Raw genomic sequence first — 23,777 nt, forward strand, 5'->3', positions numbered from 1 at the left:
CAGCTTTTAAGTATACCACTGTTTACAACAATAGAAGCCAACATAGAGGCTTGTTTTACAAAAAACGTGTATTAGTAATTGAAAAATTGAAATGTAATTCACACTTTCTTGTCTGTATTTATGATTTTATTGAGTTTATGTACTATATTCTGTTTAGAATATGTTCTGAAATTCAGTGCAACATTCAACTTTGGAAATTAAATGATGCATTGATTGATTTTACAATGTGAAGAGAAATAAATACGTTGTGCAGTATCTTGTCAATATATTCATGTACTTCACTTTAACTCACTTAAGAATCAAACCCAGACTATATCATTAGAGAAGTAGAAGTGTTTTAGTTTGAGCACAACAATGCGTAACTGGTTCAAAGAATATCGTATCCTATCAACTATACATGAGCCGCACAGTGAAAAAAAAGTGTTTCATTTAGCAATAGACTGGACACAACACCCAATGCATGACAATAAGGCTTTATTTGAGGATGTGAGGAAGGAATGACAGGTGACAGTTTTTTTTTTTTTTATCTCAGCGGTGAGCAATCACAAAGGTCTACTGCTTCAGCTGCTTCAGCACAAACGTGGATAAACAAGTTTGCAATAAGTCCTACGAGGTGATCTTAAGAGTATAGTCTACATCAGAGTACCGTTTAACATGCAAAGGTACCTCGTTTGTATATTCGTCTAATTCGAGTTGGTTTACATATCTACGGTGTGGCGTGTTGTTCTGTGTTTTGATTTCCATCAAATCTACCTACAGTAATAACCTCAAGAACAAGATCTATGAAAAAAATAACCATGCAGGCAGAAGTGAAAATTTAGTTTGAAAAGCAAAACGTCAAACCTTTAACACAGTGCTCACTGGTGCTTTCAGGGGGCCGAATAACTTTGGACCAAAACCAAAAAACCTGAAGTAAAAATAAAAACGAAAGCAGGAAATGTGGAATGTAGATCACAAATACCTGGCCGCTTTTTAACTGAACACCTGGTAGATGACGTGGACGGTAAGAAACGGGACAAAAAGTAGAACAAACCGTGAGAGGGAATGGCGGTTATGATCGGATGAATGCTACCGTTTCTTTGAGGCTCTGGAATGATGAGTGGCTGAAAGCACTTTACGTCGCCACAGGGTTGTTTGGCGACGTAAAGTGCATTCAGCCACTGAAAATGGCACTTCATTTTTTTTCTTTAGTTTTGATTTCACAGCTTTTTCTTTTTTACAATGCTTGGGTGTATTTTTCACATTACGTCTTTAAAAAAAATTAAATGTGAAAGAAAGAGAAAGAAAACATTGGCACAAAGTGGTGACAAGGCCACTACGTATGGAAAACCAGGAATCGGAAAAAGTAAAGCAGGTCTTATTTTCACAGTATCAGTATTCGTTTCCGTCTGCGGCAGGTTCCCTGAAAATATATTTATATATATTTATCGTTCTGTGTGAAGGTGCGGAAAGTTAAGAAATCAAAAATAAACTGGAGATAAAGTGAACCCGTTTAAAAACATAAAGGCACCCAGGCTACGGGTGAAGCAGATTAACCCGATTCATCCTCACAAAACCATTGTCTTCCATTATTTATCATGCAGCAGGAAAATATAGCGATTAAAAAAATAATGAAGCCAAGAACCAGGTGTGGACCTGAGCCTGCTCCGACTATGTACAGGTACGACTGACGTCTACCACGTGGACATACTTGAGTGGACACCATTTACTAGCTCTCGTTACATATAAACTACATCGCCGCTAAACAGCGAGACTTTCAAATGAAGTCAAAAAATATGTCCACCTGATCCCATTCTGGCACGGCCACGTACGCGTGGAGGGGGTTTGTGCAGGTGGACAATAAGTATATAATACATCGTTATATACAATGAGGTGGAGAGGAGCACGGTGGTGATTTTGTGAGAAGGAGCTTCTCCATTTTTGGTTGGATGGGTGTTAACACGGTGAGAGGACGGGGAGATTCAGAGGACCCGGGACCTCTTACTGGCCAGAGAGCCGTGCTGGAAGAGAGGAGGGACAGGAAACAGACCATGTTATATCAAGATGTTACATTTCTTTCAAGCAACGTATTCCTCATGCAACAGTCCGTATGATAGCTGCTTCTCTGGTTTCCTGTATTTTGGATTGTTTACTAGGAATACAACTTCAGGGATATGCACAGTATTGGAATACCTCTTTTGGTCAGACATCATTTTGTCTTTTTCAAGATAAACTCACAGCAAACAACTGAGATTGTAGTTTGGGTTAAAATAACTACGGAAGTGGCGTTACTGAAGAACGCAAGTTCCATAAGAAATACGTTTTCGTTTTGTATGGGGAAAGAACAGCGACCTCCTGCTGCCTTTATACTTCCTGGTTCATGACTACGTGGATTAAACCAAGAAATGATTTCGTGGGACATTTAGAAAATCACAGCGCAGTCATTTTTTTCCGTAGGTATTGCTATGAATGCTGCCTGAGTCAAGAACACCTAAACCGAGACCGAGTCAAGACCGAGACCAAGGCAGTCCGAGTCCCACATTGCATGACACACTTACGATAACACGGGGAACATGCAAACATGCTTTGATAGCTTTGATTTAATAGTTCCATATAAGTTTGTATCAGCACAAATCCAAGGCTGGAAAAAAAAAGATGGAAGAATTGGATAATGAGGAGGAGCTCCTGTTCCTTGAAGGTGGTTGATGTGATGTACTTGTCCAGAAAACGACCAAACGCTCGGCTCTGAGGTCCAATCAAAGTTCTACAGCTAAGCTGGTAGGCTGTGGGTCTCTGCAGCTCTTTGCAGCTCTGCAGAAGCTCTGTGCAAGCTTTTCCGCAGAAGTATAAATTAGGAATGAGTCCTCTTTTTCTGAGACCGAGACAAGAAAATGCAGTCGATTCTGAGACCTCCAATAAGTGGTCTGGAGACCGGTCTCGGTCTACAACACTGGCTGAAGCCACGGTGAACCGACCTTTTTATAACATTCACGACGGTTACATTAAAACATAACAACCAGCCGGAGTGAGGAGTTTCTTTCTTTCTTTCTTTCTTTCTTTCTTTCTTTCTTTCTTTCTTTCTTTCTTTCTTTGACTCACCTGGGCCTGTTTGTAGAAGTGAGGGGCCAACTCCACCAACCAGGACGACTCCACAGCCGTCACATCGCGCATGTAGTATTTCGCCGTCTGCACCACTTCATTGAAAACAACCCTGGAGAGGAGGCAAGGTAAGAAACTAAGTCGACATGCTTTTTCTTCATGCTGAAGACTTATTTCCAAGGAACTTATGAGCACATCTCTGGTAGACAGAAGAGTTTTAGTGGAGCTTTTGTGTCATTCTTTGAGGAGAAACTTTTACAGATCGGTCATAAAATCAACTCATAAAATAGTCGACAAAATGATATGAGTGTAAGTCGACTAAGAATGTCTTTGGTGGAGGACAGGGCTACTTTAGGTGAAGCTTTGGAAACACTGTTTAGTCTGGGAGCATGAATGATATTCAAAATGTGTGCAAATTCTCTATAAATGTAAAAGAACAACGGAGCAGAGTAACATTGCTGCAGACGAAAATGCACTGACCATTTTGGAGGTTTCTCTCCAAACAGCACAGAGTTTGGGTGGATGTGAAGCTCACGATCGTCTCGTAAAGTCCTAGCAGGGATGAATACAAGAGTGAGTCATTGACGTGATTGAAAAGTGCAAGAAAACTAAAAGACGTCTAAGAAATCTAATTAAAGGGTGATAAAAAAGAAAGCAGGGAGCACTCTCACCGGTAGGAACCAGAATGATGAATTCGGGCCGCATTAGCGAAAAACCCATAAACAATGCACTTCAAGATCACATCAGGGTCACCTGTGAAGAGAAGAGAAGCAAGGAATGTGTCAGAATACAGCTTGAATTTAGTGATGACAGTCTTGCAAAGGATGCATTCGCATTTTATATCCAGGCGGATCCTCTGTCCGTCCATTCCATTCTCATGAACACAATACCTCAGGAACACCTAGAGGGAATTTCTTCTGAAAAGTGAAGTCAATGCTTCATGTGTTAAAGCTGCATTCTCTCTCCTGACCATCAGGGGGCGACTCCTCTGGTTGTATAGAAGTCTATGAGAAAATGACTCTACTTCTCTCTTGATTTATTCCCTCAGTAAACATTGTAAACATGAGTTTATGGTCTCAATCTCTAGTTTCAAGTCTTCTTCAATACAGCATGATGTTCATTTAGTAAATGATGCTCCATTTAGAGTCAAACAGACCATAAAGCAGGGGATGCTTTAGGGCGGGGCTTCCTTCTGATTGACAGGTCTCTAGCACAGCGTTTTCCGGTCTAGGAGTTTTCTGTGTTTTTGTCTTTCAACTTCAACACTTTACAGTGTGCTTTCACTTCATGAAAGTCAATTGTGACAATGTTGGATATATACAGTCCATGATCACTTTTTTCTTTGAGTTCTGGTGGACGTTTGTGCCAAATTAGAAGAATTTCCCTCCAGTTGTTACCGAGATAACACGTTCACAAGATTCAGACGGGCGACTCAAAATAACTCAAAGACGTCTTTCTGTCTCTATCTCGTCTAATCATCACCTAAAGATAAACATGAGTCATTCACCTTCACTTGAAGTCCGTGGCACCTTAAACTTGTTCATGAGACGCCGGAGCTGCTCCCTCACCGTCACAGCCCGCAGCAGACCTTTATAATTGAGGAAGTGTTCCTGACACCACTGGGAGCTCTTCTGGTGCTGCAGGAAAGAGGAGAAAGTCTTCAGTCTTGAGTCAACCTTTTTTCTAACTTCTGCTGAGTTCGCAATCCCCGTCACCGGCTGAGCTGTACACTGTACATGCATTCACACACGCTGTACCTTAATGAAAGCCTCGTACACATTCAGCATGGTGAGGTGGTCTCCCTCGGCAACTGCAAATTTCCTGTGCTCTCGGGCCTGCAGGATGAGATAGCAAAAAATGGGATAATTGTTATGCTGACAAGGCATTTTTCATAAAAAAAAACACAAGCTCCTTTTTTTTTTTTAAACCTTGTTTTCACTTACGGCAGCTTTCTTCTGATTGGTCGGCACGACAAATATATTCTGTATCTGCATCATTGCTGCGATGGTAACAATCTCTTTGGAGCAGCCGAAGTTGCCCGACTCGAGGAGCATCTTGGCAAACATGGGGCTGAGAGGGAACTCTGCCATCCGCACGCCCATGGGATCGGTCAAACGTCCGTAGTGGTCCAGACCTGCAGGAAAAAGAAACGGTTTAGATTCTGCATCATGTGCAAGGACACCTCAGCTTGGAGAGGCTTGCTTTCACAGAATTTTGAACACTAGCTCAAGGACAGCTCCCCTTGTAAATAACTCAATCTGTGCTCTCGAGAGGAAAAAGCTCAGTTGGATTTTCAATTTCGTCAAAACTTAGTATTAAATTATGTTTTTCTTTTTTTTTTTAATGCAGCTACTGCAGTGACAAAGCAGAAGTTTAGCTTTATTGAAACGCCTTAAAAGCAGGTTGAATACAAAAGATTATTGTGTTAAATGATTTGTATATATATAGTTTAAAAAGATAGAGGCTGAGAAATGTAAATATCTTTGCTTTTTAAATGAATTAATGACATCATAGATCATTGTGCAGCCACTTGTCAAACTCTCAAAAGGAACTCATCAAGATACTTCATTTGTGGCATCAAGGCTTTTATTTTGAAGGCAACGCTCTGGTCTTGGGAGGAAGTTTCACTGTGTGCAAAGTTAGAACCAAAAGTACAGATATGTAAATATAGACATTTAATGCACCACCCTGCTGACCGCCTGGTCTCTTACCTCCCAGAGCGTAGAGCAGCTCTAGAGCCTGAACCATGGTCTGAGCTGGAGGAGGCTGCAAAGTCATAAAAAAAAGAAAAAAGAAAATACACATGAAATCCAACAATTACAATTCTAACAACTCTGAAAGAGAGAATTAAAACGACAATGTGGTTTACTTGTGAAGTGTTGTTACATCTTCTAAAGCACAAACACACATTTGTTTTATGGTTTCTATGCATTTCCCCCTGCAGAGAACAGGAGCCATTCTCACTAATTAAAAATGTAAAGTCCAATTCCTTTCACAGCGGGCGAACACATCACTACTCACAGAGAGGAAGCTGAACCGCAGCACGTTGTCGATGCCTAACGCCTTGAGCTGCAGGATGACGGGGGCCAAGTTGGTGCGCTGCATCTCTGGCACAGTGGAGGCCGGCAGTTTCTCAAAGTCCTCCTCTGATGAGAGGAACAGAGGCAATAACAAACATGGGGGAGGGAAAGACAGAGTGAGAGGACTAGATTTACTGCCTCGCGTTTGCAAAAGTCGGTCCAAAATGTCATCACTTTCATTTTGTCCTCTTAGACATTTGTGTGAAGCTGTAATGATTAGCATATGAATTCTTGAGTTATGGACAAAAACATCACAGTGACTTTTGACCGGTTGGTTTTATGGATTAAGGTTGTGAAGCCTCGGATTTGGGATTTTGGCCGTCGCCATCTTGGTTTTTTGCAACCACAAGTGACATGAGAGGGTGGAGCTAAGGACAACCGAATGCTGATTTTTTTCGTGAAGTGAAAGCACACTTTAAAAGGGTCAAGTTGAAAGATGTAAACAAGGACAACTCCAAGACCGGACACCGTGGTAGAGACCTGTCAATCACTGTGTAGCCCCGCCCTAAAGCATCCCCTGCTTTATGGTCTGTTTGACTCTAAATGGAGCATCATTTACTAAATGAACATCATGCTGTATTGAAGAAGACTTGAAACTAGAGATTGAGACCATAAACTCATGTTTACAATGTTTACTGAGGGAATAAATCAAGAGAGAAGTAGAGTCATTTTCTCATAGACTTCTATACAACCAGAGGAGTCGCCCCCTGGTGGTCAGTAGAGAGAATGTAGCTTTAAGACATGAAGCGTTGGCTTCACATTTCAGATCTGGAGATTGCCGCCTGGAAGTGATTCGATTTTGGTGGTTCAAGGTCAACAAATCATGTTTGTCATATGCTTAATAATTCACACAAATGTCTTATAGGATGATGTAAATGTGTGCTACTTTGAATGCATCCTCTACAATACTGTTATAACTGAATGAAAGCTGTGTTTTGACATTCTGAGTGCATGTGGACATTTGAGCTTAATTGGAAAAGAAAAGCCCTCCAGGCGTTCCTGAAATATCACGTCCACGAGAAAGGACAAGACGGACAGACGGACAACCTGCCTCTGGGCCACAGATGGACAGGATGGAGGGACGAGGACAGAACTACAACACTTTGCCAAAATGCTAACAATGCACCCCCACTCACCTGTGTATAGTCTGAAGCATTTCCCAGGTCGGTTTCGTCCGGCTCTCCCGGCCCTCTGGCTGGCTGAAGCCTTGGAGATGGGCGTGACCACCAAGGATTCGATGGCGGTGCGAGGGTTATACGCTCGCAGCTTCACAAACGCACAGTCGATGACGAATACGACTCCGTTTATAGTGATGGAGGTCTCCGCTATGTTAGTGGCCACCACAACCTGGAAGAAACACAAGACAGGAATAAGGGAACGGTTTTGTAATTTACACTAATTTATGTCGACACTTGTTTTGTTGGTGCAAGTCAATGTAGTCACTCTCTCAACATTTCACTTCACATATGGTTGATTTAGCTGCAATAGAGGCCATATATTTAAGTCATGATTTTATATAATTTTGGGATCTATTAATTAACATCTTTGCTGTTTAAATATAAAGCCCAAAATACCTCTGTTAGTATAAAAGTGCTTCTTGAGATGTGCAACAAATATTGGCTGTGATATATATATAATATACATATTTTATTTATGTAAAGACTTTAACGTCTATACATTTTTATTTATTTATTTGTCTTTATAAATGTAAAATGTTTACCGGTTTTATTCATCTGTTGACATTTTTTAATTACACTTAAAATGCTTTCTCTGTAAAAGTTTTTGGTTTTTAATTTATTTTTTAAATGAATAACACTTTGAGCTACATAGTCTGTATGAAATGTACGATATAACTAATAATAATAATTACTATTTGTATTATTATTTGTATTCATATTTTTATTAATATTTGTATTATTATCGCTGTCCATGTCAACTAATTATCTTGTTCTATGAGTTAAAATGAATCCACTAGAATTTTTATCTTTTAGTTATTTTTAGCCGATTACAGACTTTTGAAACGCCGCCAACATCTCAGCAGTTTAAGTCGAATGAACGAAGATAAATTAAATAGCAAATCCATCTGATTAGCCAGTTACTTTTTTGGCATTGATTGGATGCCAAATAGTTGATAATGCCAGATTATGTAAACGAAAACTTCACCATAAAATGAAAACAAACTCACCTTGCGAACAGCTGAGGGCGTCCTCTCAAACACCTTCATCTGCTCGGCGAAAGGTAGACCGGAGTACATGGGCAAAATTCTCAGGTGTTTCTTCATTCCGTATCGGGACAGAGACCTGGCCTGCTCCTGCAGAAGAGACACCACTTTCTCCACTTCTTCCTGAGTGGAGAAAAGAAAAAGTGGACAATGATGAGTACGAAGACAGAGAATAAAGACCGACCATGCTACAATATGTTCCGGCTCATTTTCCGTAACCAGTGTAACATTACAATCGCAGCACAAGTCTTTTTCTTCAATTGAAGCCATCAGCACATTACAACATCAGGTGAATCATTTAATTAGTGGTTCATTTTTACTCGTTAAGGGACTGGCTAGGTAGCTAGTGAGCTCGCTTATTCCACCATGCTTTCATGCTACAGTTACAGAACATAACAAGCACGACATGAACTGCTGAGCTGGCCTTAACATATAGCAGGACTAACCGTTCATGATGACCGTTACCCTTTCAATTAGCTTATGCTAATGCTGACTATAAGTTCTGTAAAGTGTCTGTTATGGTGCCAAAAATACAGTATTTTTGATTTGTGAAAATGTGTGATTTTGAGTTTACATACAAGGCCGAAATACTTCAAGATAAGAACCTGAATCATTTGCCAACACTACTAAATGCACATATATATATATATATTGTTTTTTAGCTGAAAAAATATGGTTTTGCTGGGTTTAGTTCCTCTTTAAATATTTAAGATAACTGTCCACTAACCTGCCCGGTGAGAAAAGCCAGCACGTCTCCGTCATCCTCCGTCTCATGGATCTTCAGCACCGTCTCCACTGTGGCCTTCACGTAGTCTGGGACGGGACTGAGAGCAAAAACACTTCACATCACAGTTACAAAAACAAATCATAAGACTACTCGGACTGGATTATATGTGTGGCTGATTACCTGACGGTGTAGAAGACGTCCACTGGAAAGGTGCGTCCCTCCACCGTCAGAATCCCACAGGTGTCCTTGTTGGGATCCCCGGACTCGTTCAGGTTGAAGAAGTCGTGGAATTTCTTAAAATGAAGGTGATAACACAGTTAGTAAAGGAAAAAACAATTTTTAAAGTAAATGTTCTTTTTATAAACTGGTATTTTTCTAATGTTTTGTAGCAATTAAGTTATTTTGCTGCCCTCAATCTGACAGTTTATAAAAAGAGTATGCAGCTTAGTCCTGCAGTATAACTAAATAATATGCATGTGTAGATTTTTTAAACACAAAGTGCAGTAGATGTCAGATATGGCAGTTCAGCTGACTTGTTAAACGCTGAGTGCAGTCGTGGCCTGATTGTGTCTTTCTTTCATCAGAGTATTGCAGATGTCAGTACAACGTGATCTGACCCGGCATCAACTTTTTTTTTTGTTCCTCTGTCTGTCTGTCTTTGTTTGTTCTCTGCTCCGTCTAATCAACCGTATCTCTTCATCTTAATGACGCAGTCACCTTGGCATCCAGAGTAGCGGAGGCCACAATCAGCCTCAGGTCTCGCCGCTTTTTCTGAATCTATAGAAGAAGAAGAAGATGCACGCAGAAGAGTGGGGAAGAGAGAAGTCAGAGTCAGGGTTAAACACTGAGAAGGAGTCACAACTTTCAAGGATTATTTTAAAGTATGAATTGGAGTGAAATAGTAACGTTTCATTCTTTGATGAATATAAAAATACCTTCTTTAGTAGACCAATGGCTATGTCTGTATACAGCGTTCTCTCATGTGCTTCATCCAGCATCAACACACTGAGGATAACAGCACAATAAAAAAAAAAATTACATTAGTTACAAAGAGTGAATCCAACCCAGTGATGATAACAGAAAAACCTGTTTACATGTCCAATAACAGTAAATAATGTAAACAATATGCTTAATTCCATTTAGCTGCTTCAGTTTCAGTTTCTAGTTAGGTAGCAGGTTGTCGTTCCCCAGAGCGACCCACTGTTTGACTCATTTTCTGTAACCAGTGCAGCATAAAAGCATGGTGGAATAGAGAGCTGCAGGAATGAACCTTAAGTATTTTTCACCTCCAGTTCCCTCGTCTCCAAGTCAATGTGTTTTTCCTCACTAGAACACTAGTCCTCCTTTAGCTTAGTGGTGGAGACGTGAAGTCATGTGACTAAACGTCCTCACTAGAACACTAGTCCTCCTTTAGCTTAGTGCTGGAGACGTGAAGTCATGTGACTAAACGTCCTCACTAGAACACTAGTCCTCCTTTAGCTTAGTGCTGGAGACGTGCTAGCTTGCTAGTTCCACCATGCTCTAATGCTACACTGGTTACAGAAAATAAGACAAATGTTGTCACTCATTTGGTGATAGCGATGTGTTTTCCTTCGCTGTGACAAGAGAGTGGATGAAGCGTTAAGTTGTTCAACTTTACTTATTTACTCATAATAACACCTGTGCTTTTTCTGCTCTGACAACTTGAAACATCTGCTCTGAAAACAGCCTAATAAAATACCCAAATTACAATCACATACCTGTATTTTTTCAAAAGAGGATCGGCCATCATCTCCCGCACCAGCATGCCATCTGTGAGGAACTGAAGCACAAACACAGGCACAATCAAGTTCTGAAAGGGGAACCAAACACTGGACAGCTGGAGACGAAGACTCCAAACATCTGGAGGGTGAATACCTTGATCCTCGTGGCCTGGGGATCAGAGCAGTCATCAAACCGGATGGTGTAGCCGACCTCGTGACCCACCAGGGCCCCCCGCTCCTCTGCTACACGGTTAGCTACCTAGGAGCAGGAAAAAGAGGGGGGGGATAAATAATTTGTCAGGTGTCCTTCAGTGTGAACTACATTTCTTACAGGACATCTGAAGAGGTCTTACAGAGATAGCGGCCACGCGTCGAGGCTGTGTCACTCCAATAACCTTCCCCTCTGTCGCCCAGCCAGCCTCCAGCAGGTACTGAAAGGAGTCAGAAAAAAAGGAGCGTGAGAAAGAGACACTGATGTTGCAGAACAGCAGACTTTGCATAAACCAAAACCCTGCTAACAAAAAAAAAAAAAAAAAAGAGGCTGCTAAGCATCGACGCAAGGTCATGTAAAACCTCTGTGGAGGTGGAGCCACATGAAGGGCATCAGTCCACTGCGGCAACGTTTGGATTCATGTGACTTTGAGGGGATTTCTCCCTTTTCAATTCAATAACATTTTGTTTTTATAGCCTTTAAAATCACAGATTTCTGTTTCTTTCTGTACAACATATTCTGTCCTTGGACTCTCAAATTGGATAAACCTTTCAAATAAATCTTTAACCACAATTTTGTACAAAAGGTGGACCTGTGTTACATTGCACCTAAGGGTTTAAGGACTACCATTGCTATGCTCATATGTAACTCATAATGCTCTGATACAAAGGCGACACTTAAGTCAGTTTCTTTCATTATTTTATTTATTTATTTTCAATGTATTTATTTAATTATTATTTAATATTTTTATTTTTTATATATATTGTACATATTATAATTTATTCCCCTCTTATTAATATATTTTTGTGTACATGTGTATATGTATGTTTATATATATATTTTTTTTTCAATAACTTTATTGAGACATTTGTTCATACATATAAATTTTCTTTATTTAATGTTTCATTCTCTTTTTTTCAAGTTCTTTTAATGTTTCATTCTCTTTATTTAATGTTTCATTCTCTTTATTTAATGTTTTATTATCTTTATTTAATGTTTTATTATCTTTATTTAATGTTTTATTTTCTTTATTTAATGATTCGGTTTGTCACAGTCGCGGTGCAGTGACGTCACGTCATGACGTTTTCACGGATGTTTATCTGGACGTCTCATCCTCCTGTATACCGGTGTGCCGGATTACCGGTGTTTTTCACGGTACCGGTACCGGTGGACCGGCCGGCTCAACCTCCTATAGCTAGCATAGCTAGAGGAGGTTGAGCCGCCCGGGAGCTACAGGAGCCGTCCCGGTAGAATCCCGGTGACCGGGAAATAGGTTCCGGCGATCACCGCGCATTGCATGCCGGGTAGATTTTTTTTTTTTTTTTTTTAAATTCAATAACTTTATTGAGACATTTGTTCATACATATAAAACACATATATATTTATATGTATATATTTAAATTTTCAAGTTCTTATTTTTAAGATCTTAAGTTGATGCCACGAAGGCTGCAATATCATCTATTATCTTTCTTTATTTATGTTTTATTTTCTTTATTTTATATCTTTATTTAATGTTTCATTATCTTTTATTTCTTTATTTAATGTTTTAATCTTTATTTAATGACATTTGTCACACGGTGCAGTGACGTACGTCATGACGTTTTCACGGATGTTTCTCTTTATTTAATCCCGGTGTGCCGGATTTTGTTTTTTATTTAATGTTCAACCTCCATAGCTAGCATCTTTATTTAATGTTTATTTTCTTTATTTAATGCGCATTGCATGCCGGTTAGATTTTTTTTTTTCAATAACTTTATTGAGACATTTGTTCATACATATACATTTTCTTTATTTAATTTTTTCATTATCTTTATTTAATGTTTTATTATCTTTATTTAATGTTTTTTTATTTAATGTTTTATTCTCTTTATTTAATGTTTTATTAGATTTGTTAGATTTTTTTTTTCAATAACTTTATTGAGACATTTGTTCATACATATACATTTTATTCTCTTTATTTAATGTTTTATTTTCTTTATTTAATGTTTCATTCTCATTTAATGTTTCATTAATCTATTCTCTTTTATTTAATTTGTTCATATATATACATTTTTTTATCATTTAATGTTTCATTCTCTTTATTTAATTATTTTCTTTATTTAATGTTTTATTCTTTATTTGTTTTAGATTAGATTATTTTTTTTTCAATAACTTTATTGAGACATTTGTTCATACATATACATTTTATTCTCTTTATTTAATGTTTTATTTTCTTTATTTAATGTTTCATTCTCTTTATTAAATGAATATAAAGAATAATTTACAGAGTAGATACATTACAAATGCATGTTTTACATCATTTTAGCAGCAAAAAGTTGCATGAATTAAATGACACTAACCTGAGGTAACTGCGTTGTCTTCCCACATCCCGTCTCACCCACTATGATGACAGTCTGGAAGCTCTCCACCAGGTATAAGATGTTGTTTCTGTGCTGCATGGGGAACACAATAAATAAATAAATAAACACAATAATCATCATAATAATACCCAGCATTAGACACTCTGATGATGCGTTCAGGAGCGGCTCGGAACCTTGAAGACGGGGAGTTTCTGCCACTGCTTCTCTATGGAGAGGGCTGTGTGCGGGTTGAAGATGATGACTTAATATCTCAAAATAATGACTTAGTATCATAAAATAATGACTTAATATCTCAAATAATGACTTAGTATCTCAAAATAATGACTTAGTATCATAAAATAATGACTTAATATCTCAAAATAATGACTTAGTATCACAAAATAATGACTTAGTATCATAAAATAATGACTTAATATCTCAAATAATGACTTAGTATCTCAAAATAATGACTTAGTATCTCAAAATAATGACTTAGTATCTCAAAATAATGACTTAGTATCATAAAATAATGACTTAATATCTCAAATAATGACTTAGTATCATAAAATAATGACTTAATATCTCAAATAATGACTTAGTATCATAAAATAATGACTTAGTATCTCAAATAATGACTTAGTATCATAAAATAATGACTTAGTATCTAAAATAATGACTTAGTATCATAAAATAATGACTTAGTATCTCAAAATAATGACTTAGTATCATAAAATAATGACTTAGTATCACCAAATAATGACTTAGTATCATAAAATATGACTTAATATCTTAGTATCAAAATAATGACTTAGTATCATAAAATAATGACTTAGTATCATAAAATAATGACTTAATATCTCAAATAATGACTTAGTATCTCAAAATAATGACTTAATATCTCAAATAATGACTTAGTATCATAAAATAATGACTTAGTATCTCAAAATAATGACTTAGTATCATAAAATAATGACTTAGTATCTCAAAATAATGACTTAGTATCATAAAATAATGACTTAATATCTCAAATAATGACTTAGTATCATAAAATAATGACTTAATATCTCAAATAATGACTTAGTATCATAAAATAATGACTTAATATCTCAAATAATGACTTAGTATCATAAAATAATGACTTCATATCTCAAATAATGACTTAATATCTCAAATAATGACTTAGTATCTCAAAATAATGACTTAGTATCATAAAATAATGACTTAATATCTCAAATAATGACATATTAAATATCTAAAATAATAAAATAATGAGTATCATAAAATAATGACTTAATATCATAAAATAATGACTTAATATCTCAAATAATGACTTAGTATCATAAAATAATGACTTAGTATCATAAAAGTATGACTTAATATCAGCGGCTGGGAACCTTGAAGACGGGGAGTTTCTGCCGCTGCTTCTCGATGGAGAGGGCTGTGTGCGGGTTGAAGATGATGGGGGAGCCGGTGGTCTCCGTGTTCAGCTCCCGTTCCTCCGAGATCCCCGGAGCCTCGGACCCTGCAGCAGAACAGATGGTTGGGATGTTTTATTTAGATGTGTGAGCATGCACAGAGGCACAAAATCAAAAAAAAACAGGGGAGAAGGAGGGTTTTCATGCAAATGCATCATCAAAATAAATAAAATAAAGCACCAATTGCACATAAAAGCATCTATTTAATGCCATTTTAATGCATTTTATTTTAATATCCCACTTTCTGCTTTGCATTTTTAATGTTTTTTGCAGCTTGTACTTTCGGTTCCGCAGCGCCGACCTGAAGGTGCGGAGATTACGCAGCCGCCGTGAACGCAACTGAGACCGAACCGAGCCCCGACAGAACGTCACGGGCAGCGCCACGTTACCGAACATGACCCCGGTACGGAACCGGACCCTGAATGCCTCATCGGTTCTCCTTCTGTACGCCGAACTCACCCGGCTTCCAGAACTTCATCGTGGAGAGGGGAGACGCCATCTTGGATTTACGACACTTTGCGCTTTACGGCGTACGACTACGTCACCATCCGTATATTTTATGAATGGTTGCCAATGCGTTTCTAGTCAGCTGAATATCAATTAATAATAATAATAATAATAATAATAATAATAATAATAATAATAATAATATTGATAAATAATAATATAATAATAATAATAATAATAATAATACATTGATAAATACACTGAATATCAATTTATAATAATAATAATAATAATAATACATTGATAAATACACTGAATATCAATTTATAATAATAATAATAATAATAATACATTGATAAATACACTGAATATCAATTTATTATAATAATAATAATAATAATACATTGATAAATACACTGAATATCAATTTATTATAATAATAATAATAATAATACATTGATAAATACACTGAATATATTAATAATAATAATAATAATACATTGAATACACTGAATATCAATTTATTATAATAATAATAATAATAATACATTGATAAATACACTGAATATCAATTTATTATAATAATAATAATAATAATAATAATAATAATAATAATACACTGAATATATGCAACTATGCGGAACTGATTTATGCGTGAAATTTATCAATATAACCAAATAAGTTAGAATATTAAGTTAAAATAACAAGTTAGCATCTGAAATAATGACTTAATATCTGAAATAATGACTTAATATCTGAAATAATGACTTAATATCTCAAATAATGACTTAATATCTCAAATAATGACTTAATATCACAAAATAATGACTTAATATCTCAAATAATGACTTAATATCTCAAATGACTTAATATCTCAAATAATGACTTAATATCTCAAATAATGACTTAATATCTCAAATAATGACTTAATATCTCAAATAATGACTTAATATCTCAAAATAATGACTTAATATCTCAAAATAATGACTTAGTATCTCAAATAATGACTTAATATCTCAAAATAATGACTTAATATCTCAAAATAATGACTTAATATCTGAAATAATGACTTAATATCTGAAATAATGACTTAATATCTCAAATAATGACTTAATATCTCAAAATAATGAAGTATCATCAAAATAATGACTTAATATCTCAAATAATGACTTAGTATCTCAAAATAATGACTTACTTAGTATCATAGAATAATGACTTATCTAAAATAATGACTTAGTATCTAAAATAATGACTTAGTATCATAAAATAATGATCTCAAATAATGACTTAGTATCTCAAAATAATGACAGTATCATAAAATAATGACTTAGTATCATAAAATAATGACTTAATATCTCAAAATAATGACCTAGTATCACAAATAATGACTTAGTGTTTCAAATAATGACTTAGTATCTCAAAATTATGACTTAGTGTCATATAATAATGACTTAGTGTTTCAAAATAAGGACTTAATATCTCAAATAATGACTTAATATCTCAAATAATGACTTAGTGTTTCAAAATAAGGACTTAATATCTCAAATAATGACTTAATATCTCAAATGACTTAGTAGCTCAAAATAATGACTTAATATCTCAAATAATGACTTAATATCTCAAATGACTTAGTAGCTCAAAATAATGACTTGGTGTCTGAAAATAATGACCTAGTATCACAAATAATGACTAGGTGTTTAAAATAATGACTTAGTATCTCAAAATAATGACCTAATATCTCAAAATAATGACTTAGTGTCTTACTATAATATTTTGTGACACTAAGTCTTATTTTCATTGTCATCTCTACTTTTACTCCGTAAAATATATCAATACTTTTTCCACTGCTTTTCATTTTGATGTACCGTAAGTATTTGTATTTTGTCACTTCAACCATCCTTTTTTTGTTGTTCTGGCAGAATTTGGTTTCCAAAATATGAAGGTAGAATTTAAGATCATTTCAGTTCAATGCATTGCAGTAAACAAAAATTAAACACATGAAAGTATCTTCTAGATTTCAATAAAAGAAAAATATAGAATCTCTTTGAAAATGGAGGCCAAATGAAGCCCATGTTTAATGATTCCCAAAAGATTTGATCAGAAAATACAATCCTTTCAAAACGCCAGCCGCGTATCTAATAGAACAGTTAATTACAATAAGTTTGCAAGAACCTGTTTTTATAAGTTCTTCACTATAAAATACTGAGAAATATGTTATCATCAAACAAGATATAACATAAGTACAAATAAATCTGTGTAATACAAGGTGGATTTGACAAAAAAAAAAACCGGGAACATTGTACAGAATTTACAGACAAAGTTTAAATTAATTAAAAAAAACAAATAGGTAAGACTGATCTGGAAGCTACATGTGAGAATAAAATAACACAAATTTAAATTATTTTCTACCCTCCTAGCTAATGCCATCAATAGAATGACACCTAGATGTAAGAACAGCAAGTCATGGCGGTGCACAGATCAGCGTGGAGCTTTGAATCTGTGAACATTTGCATCTGAAAAACGGCATGCACGGTGTCTGTCTCCCCCCCGCTCTGCTTGGAGGAAGTGGACACAGATGGACAGATGGTTATAGGTTTCCTGGCTGAAGTAAACAGCGCGAGGGGATCGGATGTCAGCCAATATGTGCATCAACCAGCATTTAGTTTTTTTTGGGGGGGGGGTGTTAAAATTAGCACGAGGGAGAGTTCAGCTGTGGTCTGCTACAACCTTTTCACATTTGTTGGACACCAGACCTTTAAGAAGAAATAACAATTGACAGATTTATTTTATTAGTAAAAAAAATTCAGTTTTTATAACCAGTGAACAAAAAAGAAAAAAAATCAAAAACATGGAAGCTCTAATTCTCCTCAATCTTTCATGAACAGAGGAGCCTTTAAATCACAGACACACACTGGTTACCTTAATGATAACCTTTCATTTGATTCACTGATGTGTTAATTTGAACTAACTATTTTACTAATTCGTTAGATAATTTTCTTAAAAAAGGGAAATATATCATTTTGGAGGGAAATTTCAGAGTTCCTTGAGGTTTTTTTTTTGTTTGTTTTTTTTAACAGTAAAGTTACATGAACAATCCTTTACTTGTAGTTTTATTGATCCAAAATTGTCCCTGTTTTCCCTAATTTAAACTGATTGATTCTTGATTACTACATGAGGACATCAGGGGGGATGAACACACATACTGGTTTGTTAACTTTACGGTTTAAAATCTGCATTCATGTCACTCAAAAACAGCAGAAAGCAACAAATACTGATTTGTTCCATCGCAAACAGAGCTGCAGCCATTTAGAGTCGAAAATTATTCGTTAGTGTTTTGTCAAAGAGAGGGATTATGATGATGATGATGATGATGATGCAGTGAGGAAGGACATATAAACCTATGGGACGTTTTAATGAAGGGTGCCTTTAAAAAAAATGAGCCACCAAATTAGACGGACGCACGTTATCTTGAACATCGGAGGTCTTTTCAGGATCTCGTTGATCGAACTAGGATTCCCATGATGCACTGCACACTGAGGAGTCATACTGTATGTTGGGGGGAGGGAGGGAGGGGGGAGCGTTGACGCGCCTCAAGCCATGGAGTTCTTCTCCGTCCTGTGACGATTCGCTTCGACAGTAATGTTTGTAATTTAGTGTCCCGTGGATTCGTCTCATTCAAAGTGTAGAGCTGTGTAAAAGATTATCCACACCACCTGGTGAAGAGAGGAACAAACACAGGAGATTAAAATAAAGGCTTCACCTAAAACACAATTTGCTTTCATAACTCGTCTTCTTTCAGACCAATGGAAGAAAAAACATTTATTTTACTACTTTGTCTATTTGCGTCTGTAGATTTCTCCTAAATTCACCAAAAGATACCATCAGATAATGCCTCATTTGCATATGTAAACATCACATTTCAGAAAACTTGTAATACAAAAAATAATTGTCTTAATGTCAGTAATCAACTGTAGAAGTTTCATGTTGATATCTATGAGTTATTTTTTTACCCTATTCACCTGTAGTGTCTTCAACATGTATGTAATTTAACTAAACATATCTTTAAAGGACGTTTTCTCTAAATGAGTTTTTTCTCAGACTCTGATCCAGAAATCTCCACTTCAGTAGCTCTTACATACACCAAACTTTACAGCTTCATTCCTCTCTATATTCTGAAGGTTTCTACAGAGGGGTTTGCTCATGTATCATTCATAGCCTGATTTATACAACACTTTATTACTAAAAACATGAAGAAAATTGCTTTTCTTATGTCTGTTGACAGTATTTTCTGATCTAGAGTGAAACAAGGATATTCAAAATGTTTGCTGTTTTTGTTTTCTGGAAATGTATGCATATTAGTGCCTCATTTGCATATTTAAACATACATTTTCAGAAAAATTGAATACAAAAAACAACTGTCTTAATGTAAGTAATCAACTGAGCAAGTTTCATGGTGAAATATATTTGTTACCGTTTACCCTATTCACCCTATTTCTTTAAACCTTTTTTGCCTACAAAAACTGCATTAACCATTAAAAAAAAGGCTTTAAATAGAGCCCTATTATATATTTCCATAGATATTAAGCTCCTCACCAGAAACAGCGCAAAAGATGTCATGAAGCCTTCTTTGGTGAGTTCCCACGTGCCGCCGTACTCTTCCTCATCGATCTGCTGAAAGCTGCTGAAGTACACGTACAGGACGCCGGCGTTGATGATGCAGAATCTAACGAGGAAAGAAACTCACGTTAACTTTACTCTGTTGTTTCAAACTGATAAGAGGAGAAGACACCGATGATGTGAAGCCGATACCGTGTGTGGAGGATACTTACATGGCTATTCCCAGGAATCCTTTCAGCGGTGCGACGCCCCATATCACACCGAGGATTATAGCGATAATTTGCCGGATCCAATAAATCACATCTAAAAACTCGTCCTGTGAAAGAAAAATACATAGGCTTGATTTAAAAGAAACAAAAACGTGATTTAAATGCCAATACTGACTTTAGAAGAACACGAGGAAATATGTATAAAGCATCATAATCCCCTTAATTTAATGTTCTTTTTCTGAGGTTTCTGAGGTCAATAAGTCTTTTTTTTAAGCGTCTTGATTCTAAATGAATTATATCTTAATTATTTCTGGTAAACACAAGCTTAAAAGCAGTTATTTGCATGATTCTTTGTGGAGAAACTCAGTTATAAATCTCTGTAGTCAACAAAACCGTTTGATTGTTACGAGAATAAAAGTTTCCTAAATTGGAGAGTTATTTCATTAAATTGTAAGTGTGTGTTTGGTGTGTGTTTCGTGTGTGTGAGTGGAAAACTATTTCCATATCTTGCCCTGATGCAGGTAATCTGGTCCTGCTCTAGTTCCTTTGGCAGAAAAAACAGACAACTGTTCATAACAGGAATGAATGGAGACGTTTCCGTGGTGCTGAACCTCGGTGGTGTGTCTGGGCTTCATTCAGGTTAACTCAGGGGTTAACTTAGGTCAGGGTTCATGTTGCAAGTGTGACGATTAATCAGTTTACTGATCAACTGAAAATCCACTGAAAACTATTAAGATATTCATTTAATGGTTTCAACATTTTTTCATAGTAGAAATGTGAAGCAAACTGTTTCTTCACTGTGTTTAGAAATCTTATGTTGTTATTGGAAGCTAGCTAGAACAGAACAGTCCTAACTGAAGGATTCTTGTGTCCTAAAGAGTGTCCTAAATTCAAACTATGGCAGTGATAATGAAGATATGGAACAACATGGTCACTGAGATGTGATGATTTAAAGGCAGCTTAAACCGTATGATGACACTTTAACTTTACTCGGACCTCGTATTATTGGATATATATCGACTGCCAAGACATTTTTATGATAAACTATCATAAGATATGACTTTAGGAATTGTGTCCGTAATAGGAAGATGTTTTTTTTCCTATCTTTGAAACTTAAGATAGGACAAGCAGTTAGGATATATTTGCTGTAGTTAGACCACAGACTTCTTTACTGTAAGCTAAATGTAATCTTGTGGCAATCTTTAAGATTTCAGTCCTGGTTGATTTAGACAAGTGAATAAAATGTAGAAAAACTAAAATACCAGTAAAATATATACATATTGCAATACTTATATTAGAAATAACATGTATTTTTAGAATAGACACTTGAAAATGTAGTACAAAATATAAATCCACACTTTTGTGTTTAATTTCTACCTCTTTGGTTTAAGATTTCATTTAACTTATTATGCAAAATGTACCAGAATGTGGCAACGAGGAACATCTTGGGTAGATACTAACGAGAACAAATATTAAACAAAATTTAACTCAAACACTCTCAACTTAAAAAAATGAAATCTGGTTTGAATTGACATTAAACACTATTATTATTTAATTAAATTGTTTACAAGATATTTGTGTTACCTCCTTAGCCAATATAAAATGATTAAAATACATTTATTTAACTACATTAGCATGAGATATCACATTTAAAAAAGGTTTTTAATGGACTTGATTAATTTAATGTGTCACACTTTTTCATATTTATGTCATTATTTTTATATATATATAATATATATATTATATATATTTTTTTTATTTATTTAGCCAATATAAAATTATTAAAATACATTTATGTTATTAAAAAAACTTGCTACTTTAACAGTTGGCTAATTAATTGATAAAAAAAAAAAGATTTAATAGTTTCTATAGATTGCTTTGAAGAAAACTTCATCAGCATGAGATCACATTTAAAAAAGGTTTTTAATGGACTTGATTAATTTAATCTGTCTTACTTTTTCATATTTATATCATTATTTTTATATATTTTATTTGTTTATTTATATATTATTATCTTTTATATAAAGATATAAAAACGATTATATATATATATATATATATATATATATATATATATTCTTTTTTATTTTCTATTGACAAAAAACAACAAAAAACTTGCTACTTTAACAGTTGGCTAATTAATTGAATTAAACAGAAAATAATAAATCAATTAATTAAGCTACTTTAGACTGCTTTGAAGAAAACTTCATCAGAATGAGAAATCACATAAAAAAAAATATATATTCTGTTTCATCACGTGAATTAAAATAAATACAATGCCATAAAAGCAATTTAACAAATACCACTTAATTGCATTTTCAATTAAAGCCCTCTGACACGATAATCAGCTGACAGCTAGCCAGCCCCGTAGACTTACATTAATCCGTTAGCATGCGAGCTAGCTGCAGTTAGCAGCCTGTTTGCAGACACCAGACAACCAAAGCAGCTGTGGAAGAACTTCAGGGTGAACAATGGCTAAACTGTGGTGTTATGTATGCAGGTTTTAAAAGGCGACACACTGACCTTCTCCTCCCAAACAGCGGTGCTGCTGAAGGCTTTGCTCCATGTGGGCTGCTTCACTCCTCCGTTCAGCTGATGACTTTCCTCTTTCCGCTTTAGATTGTTCGTCATTCTCTGCTGTTTTCCTTCTGCTACACACGTCGAAAAGTCCAAATCCAAACCCGACCACACCTGGAGCTAGATTAGAGTCTCCAGCGTGGACTAGGGGAAGAAAAACACTGTGAAATACGAGGAGGAATTAGAGGGAATGTACGCTCCGCTGATCTGACAGATTTCAGCCTCCTACCGTAAAGTAGTCCATCTGAGCATGCGCAGTAGTGTTTGACCCCCGGGGGCGAACAGCCAATCAGAGAGTGCGACGTCTCTGCCTCGATCGTGTAGGGAAGTGACTGAAAACTGCAGCGACGCCAAGCGGTCAGGAGATGTAACTGCATGCAATTTCAACCCGTTTAGTATGAAATGAAAGCCAATCATTTTCACATTTTATTTATTTTATATTTAATAATAATGAAAACAATATTTACATATCGCTTTAAAAGGTACTCAAATTAATAAAAACATATAAGTATTATTTTATTTTAGTATGAAAGGAAAGCCAATCATTTTCACATTTTATTTATTTTATATTTAATAATATTAATAATAATAATAATGAAAACAATATTTGTATATTGCTTTAAAAGGTACTCAAATTAATAAAAACATATAAGTATTATTTTATTTTAGTATGAAAGGAAAGCCAATCATTTTCACATTTTATTTATTTTATATTTAATAATATTAATATATTACATATAAGTATTATTTTATTTTAGTATGAAAGGAAAAAATGAGCCAATCATTTTCACATTACAGGTTGTATTAAGTATTTTTTTTTTTTTTAGTATGAAAGGAAAAAATGAAAGCCAATCATTTTCACATTTTATTTATTTTATATTTAATAATATTATTAATAATAATAATGAAAACAATATTTGCATATCGCTTTAAAAGGTACTCAAATTAATAAAAACATATAAGTATTATTTTATTTTAGTATGAAAGGAAAAATGAGCCAATCATTTTCACATTTTATTTATTTTATATTTAATAATATTAATAATGATAATAA

At 35.3% G+C, this 23,777-nt stretch overlaps 2 protein-coding genes across 2 annotated transcripts; both read right to left on the reverse strand.

Moving 5' to 3' along the window:
* Nucleotides 1–457: 457 nt before the first annotated feature.
* Nucleotides 458–15,392, reverse strand: dhx35 (DEAH-box helicase 35). The gene is made up of 21 exons (XM_054608649.1): nt 15,333–15,392; nt 14,793–14,920; nt 13,399–13,491; nt 11,202–11,279; nt 11,003–11,107; nt 10,846–10,907; nt 10,042–10,111; nt 9,824–9,883; nt 9,287–9,399; nt 9,107–9,203; nt 8,344–8,502; nt 7,295–7,505; nt 6,100–6,224; nt 5,790–5,844; nt 5,022–5,212; nt 4,836–4,913; nt 4,586–4,715; nt 3,750–3,831; nt 3,559–3,630; nt 3,079–3,190; nt 458–2,000 (listed from the first exon to the last, which is right to left on the reverse strand). Exons 1-21 carry the CDS (start codon nt 15,370–15,372, stop codon nt 1,962–1,964), a joined length of 2,100 nt encoding a protein of 699 aa, XP_054464624.1. The 5' UTR covers nt 15,373–15,392; the 3' UTR covers nt 458–1,961.
* A 1,967-nt stretch (nt 15,393–17,359) lies between these two features.
* Nucleotides 17,360–22,967, reverse strand: rab5if (RAB5 interacting factor). Its single transcript, XM_054609499.1, has 4 exons — nt 22,670–22,967; nt 20,150–20,253; nt 19,914–20,043; nt 17,360–19,033 (listed from the first exon to the last, which is right to left on the reverse strand). Exons 1-4 carry the CDS (start codon nt 22,775–22,777, stop codon nt 18,992–18,994), a joined length of 384 nt encoding a protein of 127 aa, XP_054465474.1. The 5' UTR covers nt 22,778–22,967; the 3' UTR covers nt 17,360–18,991.
* Between the last annotated feature and the right edge of the window lie 810 nt (nt 22,968–23,777).

The sequence above is a fragment of the Anoplopoma fimbria genome, chromosome 12, assembly GCF_027596085.1.
Source record: "Anoplopoma fimbria isolate UVic2021 breed Golden Eagle Sablefish chromosome 12, Afim_UVic_2022, whole genome shotgun sequence".
In the NCBI taxonomy this organism is placed as follows: domain Eukaryota; kingdom Metazoa; phylum Chordata; class Actinopteri; order Perciformes; family Anoplopomatidae; genus Anoplopoma; species Anoplopoma fimbria.